The 26,884-nt window shown below is 39.1% G+C and overlaps 1 protein-coding gene and 1 pseudogene across 4 annotated transcripts in view; one reads left to right on the top strand and one right to left on the bottom strand.

Annotated features, from left to right (window-relative positions):
* Positions 1-26,884, bottom strand: part of ARHGAP19 (Rho GTPase activating protein 19) — a 65,713-nt gene that overhangs the window by 10,290 nt on the left and 28,539 nt on the right. For 2 of the 4 annotated variants that reach the window (XM_036265123.1, XM_036265120.1), the window contains 7 exons: positions 17,507-17,772; positions 16,417-16,497; positions 14,493-14,702; positions 10,417-10,643; positions 8,793-8,879; positions 3,540-3,605; positions 1,939-2,130 (listed from right to left, as the gene is read on the bottom strand). In XM_036265123.1, coding sequence (XP_036121016.1) covers positions 1,939-2,130; positions 3,540-3,605; positions 8,793-8,879; positions 10,417-10,643; positions 14,493-14,702; positions 16,417-16,497; positions 17,507-17,772 — 1,129 coding nt within the window. Of the gene's footprint in view, positions 1-1,938; positions 2,131-3,539; positions 3,606-8,792; positions 8,880-10,416; positions 10,644-14,492; positions 14,703-16,416; positions 16,498-17,506; positions 17,773-21,494; positions 21,680-26,884 lie in introns of those variants that run through there. The other 2 variants (XM_036265121.1, XM_036265122.1) reach the window with 2 other exon arrangements.
* LOC118632801 lies at positions 12,595-12,695 on the top strand (annotated as a pseudogene).

Here is a 26,884-nt window from a genome sequence, read left to right as displayed (position 1 = left end):
TACCTCCTGCATGCCCTGACCAAGACCAGGAATGGAACCCACAACCTTTCAGGGTATGGAACAACACTCTAACCAACTCATACTGGCAGGGAGAAATGGCAGTATTTTAAATATAGGCAAGGAGTTTGCAGTTATGCATAAGAAAATGCTTATGCTGTAATACTTGGTGAAAAGAGAGCGATAAAAGAAAGTACATGGTATGATCAAACAATAAAAAACGACATCCATACAAAAAGACTGAAAGAAATAGCCAAAATGTAAACACTGGTGAGATGAGTGATTTTATTTTCTTCTTATCCTTCTCTATAATTTCCTACTTTTCTAAAAAAATAAATAAATAAAAGAACAAAAAAAATGTTAAGAGTTTTCCTGCCCTGGCCAGTTTGGCTCAGCGGTTGGAGCGTCGGCCTGTGGTCCAGAGAGACCCGGGTTCAGTTTCCGCTAAGGGCACGAACCTCAGTTGCAGTTTGTCCCCAGCCCTGGTTGGGTCATGCGGGTGGCAACCACTTGATGTGTCCCTTTCACGTCGATGTTTCTCTCTCTCTCTCTCCCTCCCACTCTATCTGAACAAAATATCGAAAGATGTCCTCGGGTAAGAATAAAAAAAAAAAAGTTTTCCTTTGTATTACATTTAACCCTCAGTGTTCTTGATAAGTCACTACACTTATCCTACCTGAATTGCTATCTTAGTCTCTATCAAGAATCAAATCACTACACTGCTTTGAATCGGTAATAATACTCAGCTAACACCCTCTAAAATTCTAGTCAAATAACAATTTGCTAGATATCAAAGTAACTTCAAAGAGAGTGAGTGACAGAAAACTTCTCTTAAAGGACTCTGTCAATTATTAAGAACAGCTCAGCCCTGGCAGGTTTGGCTAAGTGATTGGCGTGTCAGCCCACAGACCAAGGAGTCCCGGGTTCGATTCCAGACAAGGGCACATGCCTCGGGTTGCGGTTGGTCCCCGGCCCTGGTTGGGGGTCGTGCGGGTGGCAGCCAATCGATGTGTCTCTCTCACATCGATGTTTTTCTCTCTCTCTTCCTCCTTCTCTCCCTCCTGCTCTATCTGAAGATAAATGTAAAAATATCCTTGGGTGAGGATAAAAAAAGAACAGCTCAGTTCAACATTTTCTGAGCACCTGTTTATATCTGGCCCTATGCTTGAGATTAGGTATAAAAAAAATTACTTGAACACAGACTCTTCCCTCAAGAAGGTCTCAGTTGAATAAGAAGTCAAGAGACTGACCTTGCCTGTTCAGGTAAAATTCGAGAGAGTCTGAGACAAAAGAAATTTCCTGAGAAAGAAACTAACCAAGTCATCAGATTTACTCAAGCTACACTTTGAGTCTCAAAATGGCAAATGAGAGAACTCCCATAGCTCCAAAATAAATAAACTTAGTCACTAGAATTCCTACTTCTAATATCAGACAAGGCCCTTGGCTAACGGTGTTTTTTAACTGCAAACAACTCACTAAGAGATACCACTTTTGCTCTGCTCTGTCAACCACTTTATATAGATTCTCTCTGATCTTTATAACATGGGCATTACAATTACCATTTTACAAAAAGAAAATTGAAATTCAGAAAGGTTAAGCTATTTGCCAAAAAAATATAAAGGGTTTAAACTTTGAAATAATATATTGTAACTGCTGGTTCTCTTTCAGCAATCTATGATCAAATTAGAGAAACTCTAACCACACTTGGACCCTTCTGTTTAACTAGAAAAATTCAAAAGCCTCCTCTCTTTTCTCAAATGGGGCAGTAGTACAGAGATTGCATAGGTTCCACACACAAGTTTGCTTTCATGGCTGAGCCAAAACTTGGGCCTATAAGAGCCAAAAATTAAATGAGATTCTTAACAATATTCCCTAGTGATTCTACAACCATGATCACATGTATTACTAAAGCCATGTCACTGTTTCCCTGCTTTGGGGCACCTGTCTGATAAGCTGTTTCTTCTTTGCTGACTCTGGCATGTTGTGAACGTGCTGGAACAGCTCTCTCAGTGCCTCGTCCGTACGCTGCTGGGTCTCCTCCTGATGTGAGCAGGAATCCATCCAGTTCCGTTTCTGAGATTTTGCCAGTTGGGAGGACTTAGAATGACATGAAGCCATCAGATCAAGATCATCCTAGAGAAAATTAAAAGAAAAGTAAATTAATATATCCTACCAGGTTTGTTTTTAGGTTCCTACAACCCTGGAGCAAAAAGAAAAGTGGGGAGGTAGGAAACATGGTATATTCTTACATCTGGGAACAATGAAAGTCTAAAAACTATTATCAGATAAAAAGATACCTATAATTACAGAATACATATATATTTTTTTAATGTATAGCTTTTTATTGATTTTAGAGAGAAAAAGGAAGAGGGGGAAGGAGAGGGAGAGGGGGGGTGACAGAGAGAGGGAGCAAGAAAGAGAGAGACAGAGAGAGAGAGAGACTTGTTCTACTTACTTATGCATTCATTGGTCGATTCTTGTATGTACCCTGACCTGAGATCGAATCCTCAACCTTGGTGTTATTAGGATGATTTTCTAACCCACTGAGCTCAATAATCACATGTAATCTTGTTAATAAACAGCATACATTTACTTTCTAAGCTCATGTGGTCTCAAGTCTTTTAGCTATTTGATAGAGTGCTTGTTACCTTACTACTAAACCTAAAATAAGACTGTATGACACAATGTTGTACTTTTATTACCATAAAATAGTTCATACATTTGCTATTTACAGACTGTTTATACCAAATGCTAGAAGAATGCAGATGGGCCTTGTGAAAACCTTTAAACACACAATCTATGCCATCAGTGGATCACCTCAAAAAGCAGATTGTGTGTAAGGCAATTTTTATTTCAACATATAACTTTCTTCTCAGTCTTTCTTGTTATCTCAAAATGACTACATAATTTTGAACTACAATAAAAACATTTTATTTTCCATGGCTTTACTTTGATTTCATACTTTGTTTTAAAACCCCACTAATTTTGCCCTGGCCAGTTTGGTTCAGCAGTTGGAGCGTCGGCCTGCGGACCAGAGTCCCGGGTTTGGTTCCCGCTAAGGACACATACCTCGGTTGCAGTTTGCTCCGGCCCCAGTTGGCGTCCTGTGGGTGGCAACCAGTTGATGTGTCTCTCTCACATCGATATTTCTCTCTCTCTTCCCCCCTCTCTCCCTCTTGCTCTATCTGAAGATAAATGTTTAAAAAATGTCCTCAGGGGAGGATAAAAATAAATTAAAAAATTAAACTCCACTAATTTTGCCCAGCTGGTGTGGCTCAGTGGATTGAGCATTGTCCTCTGGACTGAGAGGTCCCAGTTCAATTCCCAGTCAAGGCACATGCACCGGTTTTGGGCTCCATTCCCAGTAGGGGGCATGCAGGAGGCAGCCAATTGATGCATCTCTCTCACATCAATGTTTCTATCTCTCTCTCTAAAAAAAATCAATAAAAGCATATTTTTAAAAACTGAAAATAAAAATAAAGCTCCATTAATTTTAATGAATGCTCTCCTTGTTTTGGCTAAGAGCAATTTCCTATTCTTACCTTTGATGCTTGAGTTCTGGAGCCCAAATAGTGAGATCTGGCACATTCCCGAATGTAAGCAGGGGCCTAGGCAGGTTATAAAAGAAAACCAAGACCAAATAATTAACAGTATCTAAAATTCTTTTAAGACTCAAGGACAGTGGTTATCAAAATAATTTGACTGGCAGATTACTTTGGAAAAACAAAAAAAATTTCAAAATGCCCTATTTGCCCTAGCCAGTGTGACTCAGTGGTTAGAGGACTGGACCACACACTGAAAAACTTGGGTTCAATTCCTCAACAAAGGCACATACCTGGATTGTAGGTTCGATCCCCAGCCCTGGTCAGGGGCATGCAGGAGGCAACCAATCGATGTGTCTCACATCAATATTTCTCTCTCTCTCACCCTGTGTTCCCCCCTTCTACTTTCTAAAAATCAATGTTAAAAAAGTATCTTGGGTAAGGATTAATAAAAAAATAATAATAATTTTTTAAATACCCTATTTTATAGCTTCCACCAAAAAGATAATCTCAACAAATCTGATAGGAAAACTGTGAAAAGACACCACTGTAGCTGTTCCTGTTCAAAGAATCCAAATATGGCATGAATACATTCAAATGAGCCAGAAACAAAAGTACAGATACTTGTAGTAATGCTTACTTGCAGGTTTGATCCCTGGCCCTGGTCGGGGTTGCGTGGGAGGCAACTAACTGATGTGTCTCTCACATTGATGTTTCTCTCTCCCTCTCTCTCCCTCCCTCCACTCCTCCCTCCCATCCTACCTGAAGATAAATGAAAAAAAATACATCCTCGAGTGAGGATTAAAAAATAAATAAACTAAAAGTAATAATAATCAAAAGTAATACATAAACTTGAATTGGCTTGTTTGTTAGAGCATTGGCCCACGAGCCAAAGGGTCGCAGGTTTGATTTCCGGTCAAGGGCACGTACCTGGGTTGCAGGTTCAATCACCAGTACCAGTTGGGGCACATTCAGGAAGCAACCAATCAACATGTCTAACATCAGTGTTTCTTTTTCTTTCTCTCTCTTTCCCCCTGCTCCCCCACTCTTCCACTCTCTCTAAAAATCAATGGAAAAATATCCTTGGTGAGGATTAACAAAAAAGTAAAATATAAATATGTAGAGATAAAGCCGAACATTTGCTGAATCTGAGGGAGAGTTATATGAATGTTTACTGTTTTACTCTTTGTGCTTTTCTCTATATTTGAAAAAGTTTATAATAAAGTTGTTTGAAAATATCTTGTGACAGACATTATGATATCTACGAGTTTAATTTTTAACTTGAACAACTATAAAACAAAGATAAAGACCAAAAGTAATTTCCTCCAAACAGGAATAGGATAGAATCTACACCATCTATTCTTATAAAGTTTAAAAACAGACAAAAACTCTGCCCTAAAAAGATAATGTAACTGAAGGGATATCCAGAAAAGGAGCCAAAGACAGACTAGTTTAAATGAAAATGGAGGTGTTAAGTACTTTACAATTCACAGGAAACTAAAAGATTTCCCAAATAAAATGAAAACTGGCCTTCACTGGAAATCCATAAAAAAAGATGTGGTGACTCATGGTGGAGAGAGATAAAATCAGACTGGGTCACACAACAGAGGATAGGACTACAAAAAGTTAAGAAGAATTTTAGGAAAATGGTAGAGCAGGAAAAAAAATACAAAGAACACAGAATGAGGCACAACACAGGATAGGAGGATTAAAGAGGTAAAAAATCCACACCAAGAAGCCTGAGAACAAGAAGACACACAAAGCACAAGAACAAATATGAAGTAAAACAGGACCCCAGAGTAAGTGACAAAGCACACAGAACCACCAACCATTTTTTATCCAGGGGTAAAGCTCAGAGAAGAACATAATCAGCCAAAGCGGTAAAGCAGGTGCCCACAAGGATATCAGTTCTGACACAAATTGAAAGAGAAGAGACCTAAGGCCAAAATAAATCTCCAAAACCTTTTGTTCCCTCCTTTAGTGAGCAACAAAGGCTCAAAAATTGCTCACACTAGCCTGGAAACAAAGATAAAGTAGCAAACAAGAATCAAAACCTCAAGGATGAGAAGCTGAAAGAGGGAGCCATAGAAGAGAAGAAAAATAGAGTAAAAACAGAGTATTTGAAAGAGTCTAATTATTAGAATGTGTACCAAGCTAAATTACATCTAGAAGACTGTACTCTGGTTTTGTTTTGTTTTTTGGTGGTACATGCCCCTAGCAGGAACCAAACCCGGGACTCTCTGGTCCACAGGCGGACGCTCAACCGCTGAGCCAAACTGGCCAGGGCCTGTACTCTGGTTTTATCTCTAAGGTTTGTATGATCTATACTCTCAAAACCCTCCACAGTGATTCGTTGTCTTACATGGTGAGAAAGGACTTTGCTGGTGTGATTAAGTCAAGGACCTTGCAGTGGAAAACCTATCCTAGGTTATCAAGGTGGGTCCAATATAATCACAAGGGCCTTTAAAAGTAGAGACCCCTCAAAAATAATAATAATAATAAAATTTAAAAATTAAAAAAAAACTTGCCCTGGCCAGTTTGGCTCAGCAGTAGAGCAATGGCCTGCGTACCAATGAGTCGTGGGTTCCATTCCAGCCAAGGGCACGTACCTCGGTTGTGGTTTGTTCCCGGCTCTGGTCTGGGTGGTATGTTGATGTTTCTCTCCCTCTCCCTTTCTCTCCCTCTCTCTCCCTCCTACTGTATCTGAAGATAAATGGAAAAATATCCTAGAGGGAGGATTAAAAAAAAAGTAGAGACCCTTTCCTACCTGTGGTCAGATGGAAATGTGACTAGGAAGAATGGTAGAGAGATACAACACTGATAGCCCTGAAGACAGAGGAAGGGGACCATGAGGCGGGGAATGTGGACAGCCTCCATAGCAGCGCGACCCCTTTGGGGGTTGAACAACCCTTTCACAGGGGTCACCTAAGACATAATGGTAGCAAAGTTACAGTTATGAAGTAGCAACAAATAATTTTATGGTTGGGGGTCACCACAACATGAGGAGCTGTATTAAAGTGTTACGGCATTAAGAAGGTTGAGAACCACTGCTCTAGAGGGTGGACAAGGCAAGGAAGCAGTCTATCCAGAACCAGAAAGGAATGCAGCCCTGCCAACACCTTGATTTCAGTCCAGTGAGACTCATGTCAGACTTCTAGAGAACCATTATAATAATAAATCTGTGTTGTTTTAAGTCACTTAAAAAATCCAGTAAAGTATAAGTATATAGTTTCAGTTTTGCAAAATGAAGAATTCTGGAGATGGAGGGTAGTGATCATTGCACGACAATATGTATATAATTTGTATACAAAAAAAGGAGTTCTATGAGAGTAACCTCACAGTGATCTGATCATAAATTCCTATCCATTATTCTTGTGCATCTAGGTTAACACACCTTTGAAATACCCAATGTAATACCCCTTTAGGTGGTACAAACCCTCAAGAAAGCATATAATCTTGTTAACTATCATGTAATCCAATCCCCGCTTTGCTTTTCCCCCACCTCCATGTAATCTTCCTTACTTCCCCTCCTTAATTTCAAAGGTACAAAAGAAGCTGCAAAAGAGTTATTCTCTGGAGCATTAGAGATCTTGTTCCCCAGCATATGTCTTCAGTCTGATTCACATAATCTCATGCCCCGGCTGGTCTGGCTCAGCAGTGAGATGGGACCAAAGGGTCACAGGTTCAATTCCCAGTCAAGGGCAAGTACCTGGGTTACAGGTTCAATCCCCAGCCCCCATTAGGGTCATGTGGGAGTCAATAAATCCACGTGTCTCTCTCACATCTCTCTCTCCCCCTCCCCCCCACCCTCCTTCCTTTCCTTCCACTCTATCTAAAAATCAATGGAAAAATATCCTCAGGTGAAGATTAACAAAATAAATAAATAAACTCATAAAAATTCTCTGCAGATTTGGACACTTCTTACATCAACAAATTAATGCCACTGAACACAGTCAAGGTAAAATCTGTCATGTGTATTTTAACAGTTTAAAAAAACGGAAGAAAGAAAAAAAACAACAGAACTGGACAGTCTTAAAAATTCTCAGCCTTGTCCAGCTAGTGTGGCTCAATGTTTGAGCGTCGTCCCATGCACCAATAAGTTGCCAGTTCGATTCCTGGGTCAAGACACATGCCCCAGTGGGGGGTGTACAGTAGGCAGCCAATCGATGTTTCTCTCACTGATGTTTCTAACTCTCTCTCCCTTACCCTTCCTCTCTCTCTAAAAAATCAATAAAAACATACTTTAAAAAAAAATTCTCAGCCTTTCCAAATGACGAAAGATGCTAGAGCTAAGAAATGCATGCCCCACCGGTGTGGCTCGGTGGTTGAGCATTGACCCATATGTTGTGGCCCAAATCCCAGTGGGGAGGCATGCAGGAGGAGGCCGACTGATGTTTCCATCTCTCTCCCTCTCCTTTCCTTTCTCTCTAAAATCAATAAAGAAAAAAAAATTTTTTTTTAATATAAAGGAAGAAATTCACCATCAGAAAAGTGCTCTAAAGAAAACACCAAGGCCCTGGCCAGTTTGGCTCAGCGACTGGAGCGTCGGCCTGTGGACAACAACAGAGTTCCGGGTTCAGTTCCTGCTAGGGGCACGTACCAAAAAAAAAAAGGATGTGATTGCAACCTTTATAAAAGATCAGAATATTCATTCCTACAAAGGGCCCTTTCAAGCGGAGTAAAGGTGTGCCTCACAGATCCTCTCAATCAAACCAGTGGGCCTCTGGGAAGCTTAAAGATAATGTCCCTCAGCCTTCTCAGCAGGAGAGCAAGTAGAGAAGGGTTTATCTTCAAAAGATTTGCATATGTGGCTTCTGTCTAATGGAGTGAATCCCACTGAAATCCACAGACGACTCACAAAGGTCTTAAGAAAACTGCTGGCAGAAACACTGCTAGTTTAGACTAAAAGGGGCAGAGAGTACAAAATGAAAGAGGGCTATCAGACCCTCAAAATTCTACTGGCAGGAAGCAGGCAGGATAAAACTACTCAGTGGCCAACATATGCTGCTTTTCATGAAAAAGGAAGGATGACTCAGAGGGTGAAGCCAATTATCCGGAGGCAGAGCCCTCCTCAGCCTGCAGTACCTTCCTATCCTCCCCACCTTGGTTGTTCCCTCCCGTTTTGCCACTGTCTGATCTGCTTTCCACTCCCAGGGCCTTTCTTATCTAGTTGTCATCATCTTTACAGCCCTCCTGAGGATCCCACCTTGCTCCACCTTCCTTGTCTGTTACCCACCCAATCCCATTACCTACCTTAAAAAGTTTCTGGGAGTGTTTAATCATAAAAGCCATCCCACTGTTTAACTTTGTGATATTCTCTTGAAGGTCATTTGCAGTAACCTATTCAGAGAAAAAGAAACCAAAAAAGGGGGATTAAGAACTGAGAAAGAGAAGACAGATACTCTACTTACTTACCAATAAGCTTATTCTTTCAAAGGTATGATAGTTTCTGTCCCTAACAAAGGTGCCTCTAATACAATGTTTAATTCTGAAAAAGCTTTTGGTTCAGCATATTTCCACTGACCAGGAAATCCTTGAGAACCAATCTTCATTTCCTAATTCTGTTTGAGAATTGACATGCAAGCAGAGTTACTAAAGAAGATCTAGTCTGGGACAACGGTCCGGAAGAACAGAATCTGTACAGACCACCACCGACACTGCCTCTTTAGAGAAAGGAGTTTCTCCAGAGACAAAAGAGAACTGTCACTACTAATTGATACCAAGGTGGCATCTGTTTCTTAAATACACAGTCAAATGGCCACTGATTCCCTTCTCTTGTTTCTCTGCCTCTTTTTTAAGCACTTCAGCATCTCTACTATCCCAAAGTCCTCATCTTCAACGTGTATCTTTATTATTTAATTTTTGCTTTTAGCAAGACCTCTTAAATACTTCTCTTTATAGGCACAGATTACTCCTTTTTCACAGTCTCAGCTGGTTCTAAAATCCTTAATATGGACAAATGCTGCTGTGTCCTTTTCTTCTCATCCCCCAACCATCCTCCTACCCTCATCCCCATCCCCACAAACCTTCCTGGCCCAGAATTTTATATTATTTCTTTCACTAGTTACTTGTTAAGTAAAATGTAACACATAATCTAATCTCTCCTTTATCTTCCTTTTCTCATTTCTTATATCCCCAAAATCTTTCCAACTACCTTGTCAGATAAGTGGGAAAGGCACCATTATGACCAGTTTACAGAGGAGGAACCTAAGCACAAAAAGGGTAAAGAATGCCGGTCACAGCTGGTTTACAGCTTCCGACGCAGGTATCCTGCCTCCCAATTCCATCATACAGTAAAACCTATACGAATGGACAGGAATATGAACCTATATACCTCCAGCTCAAGAATGAGTTTAAAAGATAATTTATTTCTCATGCAAGTCAATGAGAAGGCCATGTTCTCAGTAATAAGAAACACATTCAGCTTTAACTAAGGACAGAATATCTAGAGGAAATAGAAAAGTTAGGACAAGGCAGGATTATTCTATGTATCATCTTATCTAAAAGCTGAGTGACATTATCCTGTAAGATCAAACAGCTCTATTCTAAATGTATACCGTGCAACCTTCAGGAATCAAATTGATTTCCCAAGAAGGCTTTCATGTTAAGAAGGAATTCATATTGACCAGCTAAAATTTCCCACTGAGTTTCCACAAATAAATTGTCATTCAGGTTTATCAGAGATTGATTTGTAAGTGAGGTTAACTTCAGGAATTGGCTCCCTCAGGTCTGATAACCCTTACATTAAATAATAAAATAAGCTCCTAAATTTGTTAAATGGAAGACTAGACCTTGGACCCTTGATAACCTCACCAAGGAACAGTCACAGGATAAGGCCCAGCCCAAGAAAACCTAGCGGTCTTTGCTCAACACTCACATTTTTTGGCCACAGGACATGGGGTGCAAACATAAGGGCAAGGTTATAGGCAGACATCTTATTCTTGTCTTGTTTTTTTGCTGTCTGGTACAGGAGATCAAGCAGTAACTTCAGCAAGTTACGATTGGGTGGAGGGAGAATGAGAAAGAGTAACTGAAGAGCCTCAATTTGCCGCTCCTTATCTGGTATATTGGTCTTGTTTCCTTTGTCATCAAACTGCATCAAATCTTGAGGACAAAAGGAATGATTACAAAGGAGGGAGAAAATACAAGCAAGAAAAAAAATAAATAAATGTTTCTACTATTATCCTCACCTCAACTCCAATCAAAGAAAGAAAGAAAAGAATCAGGCATAAACAGAGATTATAGTAAAATATAATAACAAAATAATGTCAATACAATTCAATAATAAAAAGAAAACCCCAATCAAATAAGAGCAAAAGACTTGAATAAATATTCCTCCAAAGAAGATATACAAATGACCAATAAGCATTTGTATATTCGGTACCATTAGCTATCAGGGAAATGTAAATCAAAACCATAATGAGATACCACTTCATACCCACTAGTATAGATATCATCATAATCAATAACAAATGTTAACAAGAATGCTAAGAAGAATAAACCCTCCTACATCACTGAATGTAAAATGATACAACCACTTTGGAAAATAGTTCGGCAGTTCTTCAAAAAGTTAAACATAGCCCGGCCAGTGTGGCTCAGTGGTTGAGCATCGACCCATGCACCAAGAGGTTGCTGGTTCGATTCCTACTCAGGGAACATGCCCAGGTCGTGGGCCCAATCCTCAGGGCGGGCCATGCAGGAGGCAGCCATTCGATGTTCTCTCTCACCAATGTTTCTATCTGTCTCTCCCTCTCCCTTCCTCTCTCTCTAAAAATCAATGAAAATAAATGAATAAATAAATAAATTTAAACCTTATGACCCAGCAATTCCACTCACTTTTCCTCACCCAGATATTTTATTGCTAAAAGAAATAGGAAAGTGAATTGTGCCCTGATAACAGGATAATCCAGGCAGCTTCTCGGAGTCAGAATCGTTGTTTCTCCCCCTAAGAGACTACACAGGTTATCAACAAAAACCCTGGATAATTGGAATTTCAAAAGATAGATAACTATTTGGGTATATAATTCATATAGATATGAAAATGATTAGTATATTTTTTAAGCTGTTCAACTATAATAAAAACTCCAGGTTTAGGAAAGACGGGCAATATTTTTAGAAACTGTTTCCTATTAATATGAAATTGAAAACAGCCCTGGCCAGTTTGGCTCAGCGGTTAGAGCATCAGCCTGAAGTCCAGAGAGACTGGGGTTCAGTTCCCGCTAAGGGCACGTGCCTCGGTTGCAGTTTGTCCCCGGCCCTAGTTGGGTTGTGTAGGTGGCGACCACTCGATGTGTCCCTTTCATGTCAATGTTTCTCTCTCTCTCTCCCTCCCACTCTATCTGAGCAGAAAAAATGGAAGAATGTCCTCGAGTGAGCATAAAGAAAAAAGAAATTAAAAACAAAAAGCCCTTCCAGTTATCAGCAAGGTGTATCAAATGCTACAACTGTGTCACATATCAATATGACCTCAAAGAACAGTGACCATGGGGTGGTGAAGGGGAGGATTTCAAATACTGTACTAAATTAACTCAATGGGAAAACAAAGAGAAAAAGTATTCTTCATGTTACCCTTATAAAAAGAACTTATCAATATTTTCCATATCTTTTTCAAAGGTTATTATTTTATTTCTGTCCAAAATAATTGTAGAGTTATATGATATTCTAGTAATATTTTCTCATTTATATCATTTGGAATATTACTTATAATGTTATAATAATCTAATTTTCCCTGGTCAGTATGGCTCAGTTGGCTGGGCTTTGTCCTGTGCACCAAAAAGTTGCCAGTGGATTCCTGGTCAGGGCACATACCAGGGTTTCGGGTTTGATCCTGGGTAGGGGGGCATGCAGGAGGCAGCCAATCAATGTTTTACTCTTACATTGAAGTTTCTCTCTCCCTCTCTCCTTCTCCCTTCATCTCTCTCTAAAAAAACCAATAAAAAATATTTTCTTTAATGTAATCTTATTTTAGAAATTCAAACTTAGGTTTCCTTTAAGTAGTAAAATTATTCAAAAGAAAAAATCTTATATTGATTTGTCTTAAAATTAGAAGCAAGAGGTGTTCACTTCGGCAGCACATAGACTAAAACCGGAACGATAGAGATGAGCATGCCCCTGCACAAGGATGACCTGCAAATTTGTGAAGTGTTCCAATTTTTTTTTTTTTAATTAGCCCTGACCAGGTGGCTCAGTTGCTTGGATCATCATCCCATACACCAAAAGTTCATGGGACTCAATTCCCAGTCAGGGCACTTACCTAGGTTGGGGGTTTGACCCCCGGTTGGGGTGTGTATGTTTCTCTGTCACATTGATGTCTCTCTCTCTCTCTCTCTCTCTCCCTTCCTCTCTAAAAATCAATTAAAAACATATCCTCGAGTGAGGATAAAAAAAAATAAGCCAGAGAAAAATACTCAAGGGCAAAAAACTATAGCAACATAACAGCTATGCAATTGAAGAATAAATTCCCTACCACACAGACATAAAGGAGAATGAGAAAGCTATTTTTGAGCTGAAAATGGAACATTCTCCAAGATATAGTAAGTGAAAAAAAAAAAAAAAAAAAGTACCACTTATATAATACCCTACCATTACATAAAAAAAGAGAGAAAGGAAATACATCTAAGTACTTGTAAGTGTAATAAAATATCTCTGGAAAGATACATTAGCAATCACAGCATTGGTTGAGGCTAGGAAGAAACACCGGTGCTGGGGGAACAAGGGAGGGAAAGAGTCTTTTCACTGCATACTCTTTTGAACACTTTAAATTTGAACCATGCGAATGTACTAACTAGTATTTACAAAGTAAATAAAATTATTTTCAAAAAAACAAACTTCCTTGGGATGATGAACACAATATAATATACAGGTGATGTATTATAGAATTGTACACCTGAAACCTACATAATTTTATTAACCAATGTCACCCAAATAAATTCAATTTTTAAAAAATCCTAGGGAGCCCTGTCCAGTTTTGCTCAGTGGTTAGATCACTGGCCCACGGACCAAAGGGTCTTAGGTTTGATTTTCGGTCAAGGGCATGTACCTGGGTTCCAGGTTTGATCCCTGGCCCCCGTCAAGGTCATGCAGAAGGCAACCAATCAATGTATCTCTCTCACATCGATGTTTTCTCTCTTTCTCTCTCTCTCTCTCTCTTCCTCTCTCCCTCCCACTCTATCTGAAGATGAATGCGAAAATGTCTTCAGGTGAGGATTTAAAAAAAAGCAATGGAAATATCTTCGGGTAAAGATTAATTTTTTTTTAATCCTAGGAAAAAGAAAAAGAAACAAAATAAACTTCCAAGAGTAGAGATGATCTCAACTGAGGCATACTAATACTCAGCAAAGCCTCAAACCAAGACAAAACTATAACCATCTCAGGAATGTGAATTGATCCAATGAAAAGCATATTTATTTATATTAAGATTTTTTTATTGTTTTTCAGAGAGAGAGAAACATCGATGTGACAGCAAAACAACAATCGGCAGCCTCCTGCAAACCCCCTATCAGGGAGTGAGCCCACAACTCAGGCATGTGCCCTGACCAGGAATCAAACTGGCAACCCTTTGGTGCACGAGACAACACCCAACCAACTGAGCCACACGGGCCAGGGCAAACATACATATATTGAGAAACTAAAATATTCAAAGCACTATGCTAGGATCCCTGAGAATAAAAAAATAAAACCCACATTTTCAAAGAAGCTAATGTAGCAAGAAAAACATTTGATGAAATCAAACTTAGCTAGCTAATACTTATGAGTACCCAGAGAAGTCCAGAAATACCATGAAACTTTAACCAATATTAGCAAGAGTTTTTTTGTTTTTTCTTTTTTTCCTTTTTATTCTTTGTCTAGTAGAAATATTACTGTCAGTTACAAACAACAGAAAATTCCAAAGGACTTTAGTAAACAGAATGAAATGTATATAGTTTACATCTCCTTCTCACCTCCTATACTCACCAGCAATTTTGAGGTGTGCATGGAAATGTTTATGTGTCAGCAGGGGCTCAGGTAACTCTCCTAGAAACATCTTCAGTAAGGTGGCAACGTCATTTGAGTGAAACTCCCCTGATTCCAAGTCAATATCAGTTCCATTATTGAGAGCATCCCTTAAAATCTGCTGCCGGACACTATTCCCTGGTACTCTAAACAAACCCTCTACTCGCAAGTCTGTTTAGCATGAAAGAAAACAGAGATACACAAAAAGGAAGAAAAAAGAGAAAGTGTGATTAAAATAAGTCATCTAAGACTACTTTACACTTGAAAGGCTCTTTACAAAGATCTTGAAGAAAGTTTTTGCCTTTTTTTCCAGAGTAGTTTAGAACCCACTACCCCCTGAGGAGACAAATCTGTCATCTCTGAGCACCTGGAGAAATGCACCCCAGGATTCATTCAACATCCTGAAGTACATCAGGAGAGTGAATTTAACCTAAACAATAGAAATGAGCTCGAAAAATAAGTTGAAAGAGAAGCCAAATCTCCCTGAAGGCCCCTTTCCTTCGCCATCTGAGACTGTTTGAAGGAGCTGAGTTCATCTGGGGAGGTTTGTTGTTTCTATAAACAGTTTCCCAGCCCAACATGAATCTAAAGTCTCTGTGTTGCCTCTGGAATTGAAACTCTAACCTGTCAGATCACCTTTCAGTCTAAGATTCCTGGAACTTTCGCATCATCCCAACTGAACTAGGTTTTCCTCTCAACTTAGGTGCTAAGCCAAACTCAAGCGATAAAAAAAAAAAAATGGGACATGTAGCTTTGGTTTGATCTGGAAGAAACGTGAAAGTTCATGTTTTCAGCTTAGGTACATATTTATATTCGTATAACTCCCTAATTGAGGGAACCAAGTTCAAATGCCTACAGGCAACAGTAAATGAATGAGCAGGAACCACAGGGAACTGGAGAGCACATACTTGTGTCATAGCTGATTGTGTCAAAGTGGCAACAGGCCCAAGGATGAGACCTTCCTATCATCCCAAGAAACAAAACCTGAGCTTTCCCCATTTAAAAACACATAACTAATTTTATTTTTTTAATCCTTTGCCAACCAAACAAAACATGACTGTAGATGACTTAAGCCCTTAGGCTGCCAGTTTGCAACCTCTGCCCCACTTTCAGTATACCACATAGATAAGCCATAATGTTTGTGTTGAATTTATCAAAGAGTCATATAATGCCACATATTTCACATACACTCAGCTGTGCCAAGCACTTAGAGCAATGACATAACCAGCATGACTACTAAAATAGAAAATGGGAATTAAGTGAAGAGTGTACTTTAATCATAGAATTCTAAAAATGAAAGTATCTTTGGTGATAAGTTCCCTTGAATAAACGTTATGATTCTCTAGGGACAATGTATTTTTCCAGAAAAAATATCTCTCTGAGTCAAGGGGAAGATGTGATTTCATAAACACTATCTAATTTATATACATATTTGAGAATAAAAAATAAATCATCACAGCCCTGGCCAGTTTGGCTCAGCGGTTAGAGCGTCGGCCTGCGGTCCGGAGAGACCCGGGTTCGGTTCCCACTAAGGGCGCGTACTTCGGTTGCAGTTTGTCCCTGGCCCTGGTTGGTCATGCAGGTGGCAGCCACTCGATGTGTCCCTTCACGTCGATGTTTCTCTCTCTCTTTCCCTTCCTCTCTCTCCCTCCCACTCTATCTGTACAAAAAATGGAAAAATATCCTCGGGTGAGGAGAAAAATAAATAAATAAATAAATCATTACATGAGAGAAATTTAAAATAGAATATATTTAGAAACATGTCACCTGATTAGTGTCTTTGTTGATGGTCAATTGGCACCTACTAACTCAAGGATCTTAGCTCTCAACAGAAAACTGACAATTCTTCATTAACAAAGAACAACAAAATTTCAAGTAGTCTTACTTTTGTGTAGATATTCAATTAGCTGGTATATCTGAGCAATACCTTCCTCTGTCAGTGGGGATCCAAATACTACTCCTTTTTCTTAAAAAAAAAAAAAAAAAGAACATACGATAAGACAGGATTATATTTTCCACAAATAGTACAAAATCAGCACACTGAAAACTGCTCAAGCATCCCATATTACAGTTCAGCAAATGCTTTCACAAGGTCAATAAACAAAAATCTTAAGAGCTGGAAGTGCACCAGAAAATGCAATCAAAACAACTCTCAACTCTGCAAGTTTAACATTAGATTGTAGTTTCCTTGAAGGCAAAGATCATCTTCTTATTTAAGTAACAATACCTAAAATGTTGATATTTAATTTAAAAACAAACAAATAATAGAACTTAGAGCCATAATTGTCAAAGCATAGCAGATTATCCACTTGAGCTGATACAAGGTTGGATCTGATACAATGTTTAAACTTTTTGCTACCTTAATAATTTCTTTATATTTAATAAAATAAAATAGTGCCTCTTTAATATCTTATCAAAAACAGCACTATAAGTTATTTTCTAGGAAGGCTTTCTTTGGGTGAGCCATGGAATGAAAACATTTGGGAACTAACAACTGCAGTTAAAAAAAAAAAGTTCAAACTGTCTTTATTGTACCCTCTAGCTGTGTAACTTTGGTTTTTTTCCAATATTATTTTAGGCCCTGGCCAGTTTGGCTCAGCGGTTGGAGCGTTGTTGGCCTGCGGACCAGAGAGTCCCGGGTTCGGTTCCCTCTAAGGGCACGTACCAAAAATAAATAAATAAATAAATAAATAAATAAATAAATATTATTTTAGTACGGTATTAATAGGGCATGAAAATCAAGATGCCCCTGAAAAATACCTAAACTAATGATGTCATCTCTCAGGGACTGACATATATTTCCTTTAGCTTATTTAGACTGTTTTTATCATTTTTAGTATTTTACTACTTATGAAAATGAAAAAATGACCAAAACTGCTTTATGGTATTAGCAACTCCTCAGTGAACATACATGGGAAGCATGAAGCCCAGGAAGCAACTGAGACATGTACACCCTTCCCAGACACATCTCCTACCCTTTCGCTTGAGAGACATTAGAGACCGGAAGAATCCTGTCGCTGGGCCAGCCCCACCAGGCAATTTAAGTTCCACTTCTCCCATCAGCTGAGCCAACTCAGTTCCAGGTAAATCAATAAGCCTTGTGATATTGCTGACCACCAACTCAGTGAACACCTCAGGTTTCTCATGCCGGAGTTTTTCCACAAAAAAGTCAGGATTGAAGATAATGGGCTGACCTCGAAGGGAAGAGTCATTGCAGATAACAAAATTGCAGATGGCATCACTGAAAAAAAATGAAACAGAAGGATCTGCAGGGGGATCATTTTCATGTGTTTCTCACGCCCTCTCAATCACACAATTATTCCCTCTTTCTGTGGGTTAATCTATACGTTGGTCTTTTGAAAAACCTTATCCTTAATCTGCTCACTGCACAAAAGAAGACAATTTGGACTTGTTGCTGTTTAAGTTATACCCACTTAGATACTTTGGAATTTAAAGAAAAGACACCAGATAGCCTCTATTATATGACCTGAATTTGCCTCTTAATTTTGGGCATATGCCGCAGGAAGATACAGATCCTTATGGCCTGCCAAATCTAATAACATATTAGAATTGGTAGTTCCATAGACCACATTTCCTTATTAAAGCAGTCAAACCCTGAATTACTACTGTTAAATACTTGTAAAACATCAGACCTGCAGCTGTTCCCCCTAACACAGCAATGGATAATCATCAAATTAAGGCCTTCTTGGGAATACAGCCAATACCAGACAGTATTTCCCAAGCAGTGATCAGCTGCTGACGGCACCACATTCAGAACGCCACAGGAACCATGTGACAGTAAGCATGACACTACTGAAGAGCTAAAACTAAATTTAAATAGTGTAGTAGACATTTTGAAAACAATTAATTACCCAGAGGGTTCTTTGGTTCCTGGGTCCCTATACAGCCAGGCATTTCCTTATTATCAACCCCCTTTAATTGAGCCAAGCACTCTGAATTCTGTTCCTTATAACCAAAAAGCCTTCACTAGAATGTAAGGCACAGGTATGCAAAACTATAAATATTAGTGCAGCCTTGCTCAGGTCCAGAAATAGGCTGCATTTGCAAATCCTTCAATTCTGGATGCCTCTAGCTTATCATCTAAGTCCAACCTTTCCTCAGACAGATTCTTCCCTCTAAGGCACTTGAAAAAGTCTGTAGTATTTTGCTTCTAATTTCACTCTTCTATCACTGAGTAATACTCAGCAAGCCCTCGCTGGTGTGGCTCAGTTGGTTGGAGTGTCACCCTGTACACCAAAAGGTGGCAGGTTCGATTCCTGGTCAGGCCACATACCCAGGATGCAGGTTTGATCCCCAGTTCAGACACATGCGGGAGGCAATTAATCAATGTTTCTCTCTCACATTGATCTCTCTCTCTCTCCCCCTTCCTCTCTCTAAAATTGTTGTTATTTTCTTTTTATTGATTTTTAGAGAGAGAGGAAGGGAGAGGGAGAGAGAGATAGAAACATCGATGAGAGACAACATCGATTGGCCACCTCCTGCACACCCCCCACTGGGGATCAGGCCCACAATCCGGGTATGTGCCCTGACCAGGAATCAAACCAGCAACCTCTTGGTGCATGGGTGGACACTCAATCCCTGAGCCACACAGGCTGGACTAGAATCAATTGTTTTTAAAAAATGTTCTGTTGGCCCCTGATCTTAGCTGGTTTTCCACTCCTACATTACTTGGGTTATACTCCTGGCAAAGTGCCTTTGACTCTCAGAAATAATTCCTTCCCTATTCTTTGTTTGCTAATGCCTAACTACTATACTTTTTGCTTTTAATACGTTACCTATAAGAACTGTATTATTCCATCTCTTACAGCAGAGCCATCACCCCTTGTTTGTACCCATTACCAATTATCTCTAATGGCTTGTTCTAATCCCTATTATATAAACAGTCATCTATTACATAACCGATGAGCAGATAGAACACAAGCCAGAAAGGACAAGTAATCACATCTGTCAAAGTCAAAATTCACCTGACTCATACAAACATTCCCACAATAAAAACAATCACAACTTAAAAGTCTTCCACAACACGTAGGTACCAAAGCACTCTAAATATTAAATATAACTAATCTATAACACTTTGCCACCACTTCATGGATTATTTTTAATAATGGTATAATGAAAACAGGGCATGGGTAAACTTCAAAGTTCATCTCTACTTCCTTGAAAAATTATTACATAATTTGAATCAACATTTCAAATCTTCAGTTGGTGCCTGAATTCCTTCTTTTCTCTAAAATGATAATATTAAGAATTGACATAAAAATTAAAAAGTATGAATGTGTTCTCAAGCCAAAAAGCCATTAAAGAAAGAGAACTTAAAATGCTTATCTCCCCAACTTTTTTACACACCAAGGCAGGTTATTTTTCCTGTATAAATTTAAAGATGCCAATGATTATAATATAAGCCAATTAAAATCAAAAGCAACTTGATCCTAAACTATTCGTAATGCCTCTTTTCTTTCTTTTTTTTTTTTTAATATGTTTTTATTGATTTTTTAGAGAGAGGGGAAGATAGAAACATCAATGTGAGAGAGATACATCGATCTGCTGCCTCACTGGGGATCAAACCTGCAACCCAGGCATGTGTCCTAACTGGGAATCGAACCAGGAGTCTTAGTTCATGGGACGACGCTTGATCCACTGAGCCACATAGGCCAGGCAATGCCTCTTTTCTTAATGTCAGCTTATTTCAGTCAAAAAACAAGAGTCGATATAAAACTATTGTTTATAATCACTGTTAATGAAAAATTACTACTTTACGGAGACAGCCAGAAAATCATGCGATGTGTTAGCACTAAAGAGGGTCTTATAACTTACTGGGTTTAAACTATCATTTTATGGATTTCACAACCCTTCTAATTCTGAAAAACAGATTTCAGATCAAATTAGTTGTAACATATAAATGTATATAAATAATATCCATTATATTCCTAAAATAGAAACATATACACACATATAACCTCTGGATAGTTAGTTAGTTAGTTAGTTAGTTGTTACTCCTCACCCAAGGATATTTTTCCATTTATTTTGAGATAGAGTGGAAGGGAGGAAGGAGGAGAGAGAAACATCAATGTGAGAGAGACACATCAATTGGTTGCAACCCCGCCCCAAGCCTTGGATAGAACATGCAACCCAGGTACGTGCGTGCCCTTGACCGGAATCCAACCTGAGACCCTTCGGTCCTCGGACAGGAGCTCTAACCGCTGAGCAAAACCAGCCAGGGCATGTATCTTTATTTTATTACTTTCCAGAGCAAGACTCAGTTAAGATTCTAAAACTTACATTACCCCACAGTACTAAACTGGATCAAATACACAACTGAGAGAAGAGCTAGAAGCACAAAGTTCCAACTACATTGTTTCTCAACAGAATCCTTTCTGTTCCCTCCTAAAAAAGTAGAACAGGTAAAAGAATAACAAGTTCAAGGTTTTCCCTACCTATTTACAAGAAATAGGTAGGGGCAACTGTGGGAGTCCTAACACACAAGTAACAAGCAATCTGTTTCTTTCCAGCTTCTACTTTGTCCCCCATTCCTTCCCATAATCATTCACCTTTGTTTTGCCACATTTTAATTTCTTTAACTTAGTTTTTTCCCTCTCTTCCTCATTTTTTTCTGAGCAGAGCATCGGGCAAAATAAGATGCAAGAGAAAGAAAGTTAAAAAAAAGAAGTAAAATGGAAGGTAAGAGATGGAAAAGACAGATATAATGGGTTATGTTTTTAAATTATCCCCATATCACAAAGCCTGCTAATTCCTTTCCACAGAATACACGATCCCACAAAATAAAGCAGAGAATATTAAGAAGTATTGCAAAGAATATAAGCGATTTCTAGGACTAAAGAAAAAAATACTATATTTAAGCAAAAACAACTTTCTACTCTGCAGTATCTTATTTTAATATAAACTCTAAGTTTCCTCAAGTTCAAAACTAAATAAATTTCTTACATAAGAGCTGAAAGCTTCTGGTGAGGCATTGGTAAATCGAAGAGACTGGGAAAAATCTTTCTCCTTGTTTGTTGTGACAAAGGAACCCTCCTTTCCCTGCCCATTACAGCCTACACAAATTCCAGGCATATTACAGGATACAAGGGCACATTATGGGGCCTGAAAGGCAGTACTTATTAGGACTTTACACACTCATCTGCAAGAAGGAACAAAACAGAAATTAAAAACTGGACCGGTTTAATTATATTTGCCAACACAGACATGAAATTCAACAGTAGTCTCTCATCACACTGAAAGTTGTACTAGATGAAACAATCGCATAATGTAAGAGTATAAGGACAAGTCGTTTTATAATATGGAGAGAAAGGTGATCCCTACTTCACATCATACACAAAAATAAATAAATTCCAGAAAGAATAAAGATCTAAATATGGAAAGCCAAACTTGAAAAAGTTCAGAAAACAGCATATAAGAATAAATTAATGAGATAGAGGAAAGCTTTCTTAAACGAGATAAAAAGAACACAATCCACAAAGACTGATACATTTAACTACATTTAAAATTTAAATTTCTATTTAAAAATGACATTATAAACAAAGTTTTTAAAAAATGAAATCATAGTGCCTCTGGAGAGAGGAACTGCATGAAAGAACAGGAGTGGGAGAGAAACTTCTCATTGTATGCCTTTTGTACTTTCCAGATTTTTGATTCATGTGAACACATCAATTCACAATAAATAAACAAATGTAACACTTTAAAAGTAATAATAAAAGATAAACTGGGAGAAAAAATTTTGCCATGCATTTAAAAGGATTAGCATTCAGAATTGATCAGTATGCCTAAAATTTATTTTAAAAATACACTCAACTCAGCCCGGCCGATGTGGCTCAGTGACTGAGCGTCAACCCATGCACTAAGAGGTCACCAGTTCGATTTCTGGTCAGGGCACATGCCCAAATTGTGGGCCTCACCCCCAGTGGGGGGTATGCAGGAGCCGGCCAGTCGATGTTCTCTCTCATCGATGTTTCTCTCTCTCTCCTTCTCCCTTCCTCTCTCTCTAAAAAAAAATCAATAAAGAAAAGAAATTTAAAAAAAAAAAGAGAAAGAGGCCTGGCCAGTTTGGCTCAGCGGCTGGAGTGTTGGCCTGCGGACCAGAGTTTGGGATTCAGTTTTCTTTGTGAGAAGGTTTTTAATTATATATTCAACTTATTGACTAGTCAGATTTTTTATTTCTTGTATTCATTTAGTAAGTTGTGTATTTCTAGAAATTTGTCTATTTCACATAAATTTTCAAACTTTATTGGCATAAATGTGCTTATAATATCCTCTTAGGAACATTTTATTTTATTTTATTTCTTTTTTATCCTCACCCAAAGACATTTTTCCATTTTTTGTTCAGATAGAGTAGGAGGGAGAGAGAGGAAGAGAGAGAGAAACATCAACGTGAAAGGGACACATCGAGTGGCTGCCGCCCACACAACCCAACCAGGGCCGGGACAAACTGCAACCGTGGTACATGCCCTTAGCAGGAACCGAACCTGGGTCCCTCTGGACCACAGGATGATGCTCTAACCGCTTAGCCAAACTGGCCAGGGCCTCTTAGGAACTTTATAATGTGTCTAGGTTCCACAGTGATGCCCTCCTTTTTGTTCCCAATATTAATAATTTATAATTTCTCTTTTTTTTAAATATGTTATTAATTTTTTAGAGAGAGAGAAAGGGAGAGAGAGAAACATCGATGTGAGAAAGATATATGGATTAGCTGCCTACTACACACCCTCTACTGGGGATCAAGCTCAAAACCCATGCATGTGCCCTGACCAGGAATTGAATCAGGACCTCTCAGTCCATGGGATGATGTTCAATCCACCAAGCCACACTAGCTGGGCATCATTTCTCTCTCTCTCTCTCTTTTTTTAATCCTCATCCAAGGACATTTTCTGCCTTTATCTTCAGATAGAGCGGGAGAGAGAGAGAGGGGAAGAGAGAGAGAGAAAACATCGATGTGAGAGAGACACATCGACTGACTGCCACCCACATGACCCCAACAGGGGCTGGGGACACACTGCAACCGAGGTATGTGCCCTTAGCAGGAACTGAACTCAGGTCTCTCTGGTCCGTGGGATGACACTCTAACCGCTGAGCCAAACTGGCCAGAACTCATTTCACTTTTTTAATGTATGAATCTTATTAGAGATTTATCAATTTTATTAGCTTTGTCAAAGTTTTGTTGAATCCCTCCATTATGTTTGTTATTTCATTAAGTTCTGCTCTTATCTTTTCAACTTCTTTTTTTCTACTTTCTTTACTGGATTCAGGATAAAAGTGGCACTGCCAATCAGTGGGGAATGGATAACCTTTCCACTAAATGGTGCTGGGACACTGAAACATTTATAGGAAAAAAAAATGAAAATTGATACCTATCTCACTCTAAACATAAAGATCAATTCCAAGTGAATTGTAGATCTAAAGATGAATACCAAAACGACAAACCTACTAGAAGGTAATAAAGAAGAATATATTCTTAAACTCAAGGTGGGCTCAGCCAGTGTGGCTTAGTGAATTGAGCACTGTGCCATGGACTGAAAGGTCCTGGTTCAACTCCTGGTCATGGCACATGCCTGGGTTGTGGGCTTGATCCCTAGTGGGGAGTGCAGGAAGCAGCCAATCTATGTTTCTCTCTTACATCAATGTTTCTATCTCTCTCTCCCTTCCTCTCTCTAAAAAAAAAAAAATCAATAAAAACATATTTAAACTCAAGGGGATAAACAATTTTTAAATAACACATAAACAAAATATTAACCATATAGAGAAACATTAATACATTTAACTTCATTAAAATAAGAACTTGTATTGATCAAAAGAACCATTAAGAAAGTGAAAAAGCAAGCCACAGAGAATGGGAAAATATATATATTATGGCAAAAAAACAAAAAGGGCTCAGATCCTGATCATACTAAGAATCCCTACTAATCAATATGACAGAAACAATGGCTTTTCTCTTTCTCCCTCCCTCCCTCTCCCATCCACTCTCTCTAGAAATCAATACAAATATATTTTTTTAAAAAAGAAAGAAAGAAACAATGACCCAACAGAAAATCTGGCAAGAGATTTCAACAATATCTCATAAAAAAAAAAAAAAATAGCCAAATGGCCAATATATTCATGGAAAAAAACTATTCAGTATCATCAGACATCAGGGAAATGCAAATAAAAAAATAATGGCATATGTGGTCAATGGGCACACCCAGTCCTTGTAGCTGATCAGCCTGAGTAAAACCCTCCATTGACTTGCCAACAGCAATCAAGATTCAATTACAACAGAAAGATGTCAAGTCCACACAAGGGGTGTACCTCAAGGGCACAACTGGGTGACCAAGGAGGCTGTGCCACTGAACCCTACAAGATACCTACTACAATAGGCCACCCTAGGAAGCCTAGGAGACATAGCAACTCTACCTAATACATAGAAACAAACACAAGGAAGCAGCCAAAATGAGGAGACAAAGAAACATGTCCCAAATGAAAGAACAGAACAAAACTCCAGGAAAAGAACTAAATGAAATGGAGATAAGCACTCAAACAGATGCAGAGTTCAAAACACTGCTTATAAGGATGCTCAGTGAACTTAGTGAGAATTTCAAGGAACTTAGTGATGACCTCAAGAGCATAATAAAGGTCCAGTCAGAAATGAAGAATGCACTATCTGAAATAAAGAATAATTTACAGGGAATTAATAGTAGAGTAAATGAAGCCAAGAAGGTATCATACCATCAATTTGGAATATCAGGAAGCAAAAAACATCCAATCAGAACAGCAAAATGAAAAAAGAAATGAGGATAGTATAAGGAGCCTCTGAGACAACTTCAAGTGCACCAATATTTGCATCATGGGATTGCCAGAAGTAGAAAAGAGAGGGCATGAAATTGAAAACATAATGACAGAAAACTTCCCTAATTTGGTGAAGGAAACAGACATACAAGTCCAGGAAGCACAGAGAGTCCCAAACAAGATGAACCCAAAGATGTCCACACCAAGACACATCATCATCAAAATGCAAAAGGTTAAAGACAAAGAGAGAATCTTAAAAGCAGCAAGAGAAAAGCAGTTAGTTACCTACAACGAAGCTCCTATAAGACTATCAGTTGATCTCTCAAAAGAAACTTTGCAGGCCAGAAGGGAGCGGCAAGAAATATTTAAAGTGATGAAAAGTAAGGACCTACAACCAAAATTACTCTATCCTGCAAAGCTGTCATTTAGAATAGATGGCCATATAAAGAGTTTCCCAGACAAGAAAAAGCTAAAGGAGTTCATCACCACCAAACCAGTATTATATGAAATGTTGACAGGAAGAACAGGAGGAGGAGGATGAAGGAGAAGGAGGAGGAGGAAAAGAAAGGAGGAGTAGGAGTAGGAGTAGGAAGGAGAAGGAGAAGGAGAAGGAGAAGGAAGGAGGAGGAGGAGGAGGAGGAGGAGGAGGAGGAGGAGGAGGAGGAGGAGGAGGAGGAGGAGGAGAAGGAGAAGGAGAAGGAGAAGGAGAAGGAGAAGGAGAAGGAGAAGAAATATGAACAATAAAATGGCAATAAATACATATCTATCAACAATTGAATCTACAAACAAAATGAGCAAGCAGAACAGATACAGACTCATAGATACAGAGAACTTTTTGTTGGTTACCAGATGGGAGGGGGATTGGGTGAAAAAGATGAAAGGATTAAGAAGTACAAATTGGCTGTTAGACTGACAACCTCAAGGGGAAGGGGGGAGGTGGGATGGGAAGAGAGAAACCAAAGAACTTATATGCATATATGCATAACCAATAGACACAGACAATAGTGTGGGGAAGGCAGGAATGAGTGGGAGTGGGGAGGAGGGGAGGAGGGGGGTCAAGGGGAGAAATAAGGAGGGACATCTGTAGTACAGTCAACAATAAAGTTAAAAAAAATAAATAGCCCTGGCCAGTTTGGCTCAGCAGTTGGAGCGTTGGCCTGCAGACCAGAGAGTCCCGGGTTCAGTACCCGCTAGGGGAAGGTAGGAAGGTAGGAAGGTACGAAGGTAGGAAGGTAGGAAGAAGGTAGGAAGGTAGGAAAGAAGGAAGGAAGGCAGGCAGGCAGGCAGGCAGGCAGGCAGGAAGGAAGGGAGGGAGGGAGGGAGGGAGGGAGGGAGGGAGGGAGGGAGGGAGAATAAATACTGTTATTTAACAGAATGGCTAAAATTAAAGACAGTGACATTACCAAAGTTTAAAGAAAGTAACAGTAACTCTTTTATACTAATAGAGGGTGGGAGAGAGATAAACATCGATGTGAGAGACACACATCGAGTGGTTGCCACCCACACAACCCCAATCAGGGCGTGGACAAATTGCAACCGAGGTACGTGCCCTTAGCAGG

Source organism: Molossus molossus, unplaced genomic scaffold, assembly GCF_014108415.1.
Source record: "Molossus molossus isolate mMolMol1 unplaced genomic scaffold, mMolMol1.p scaffold_m16_p_17, whole genome shotgun sequence".
Lineage (NCBI taxonomy): Eukaryota > Metazoa > Chordata > Mammalia > Chiroptera > Molossidae > Molossus > Molossus molossus.
This window is presented reverse-complemented; position numbering and strand designations above follow the sequence as displayed.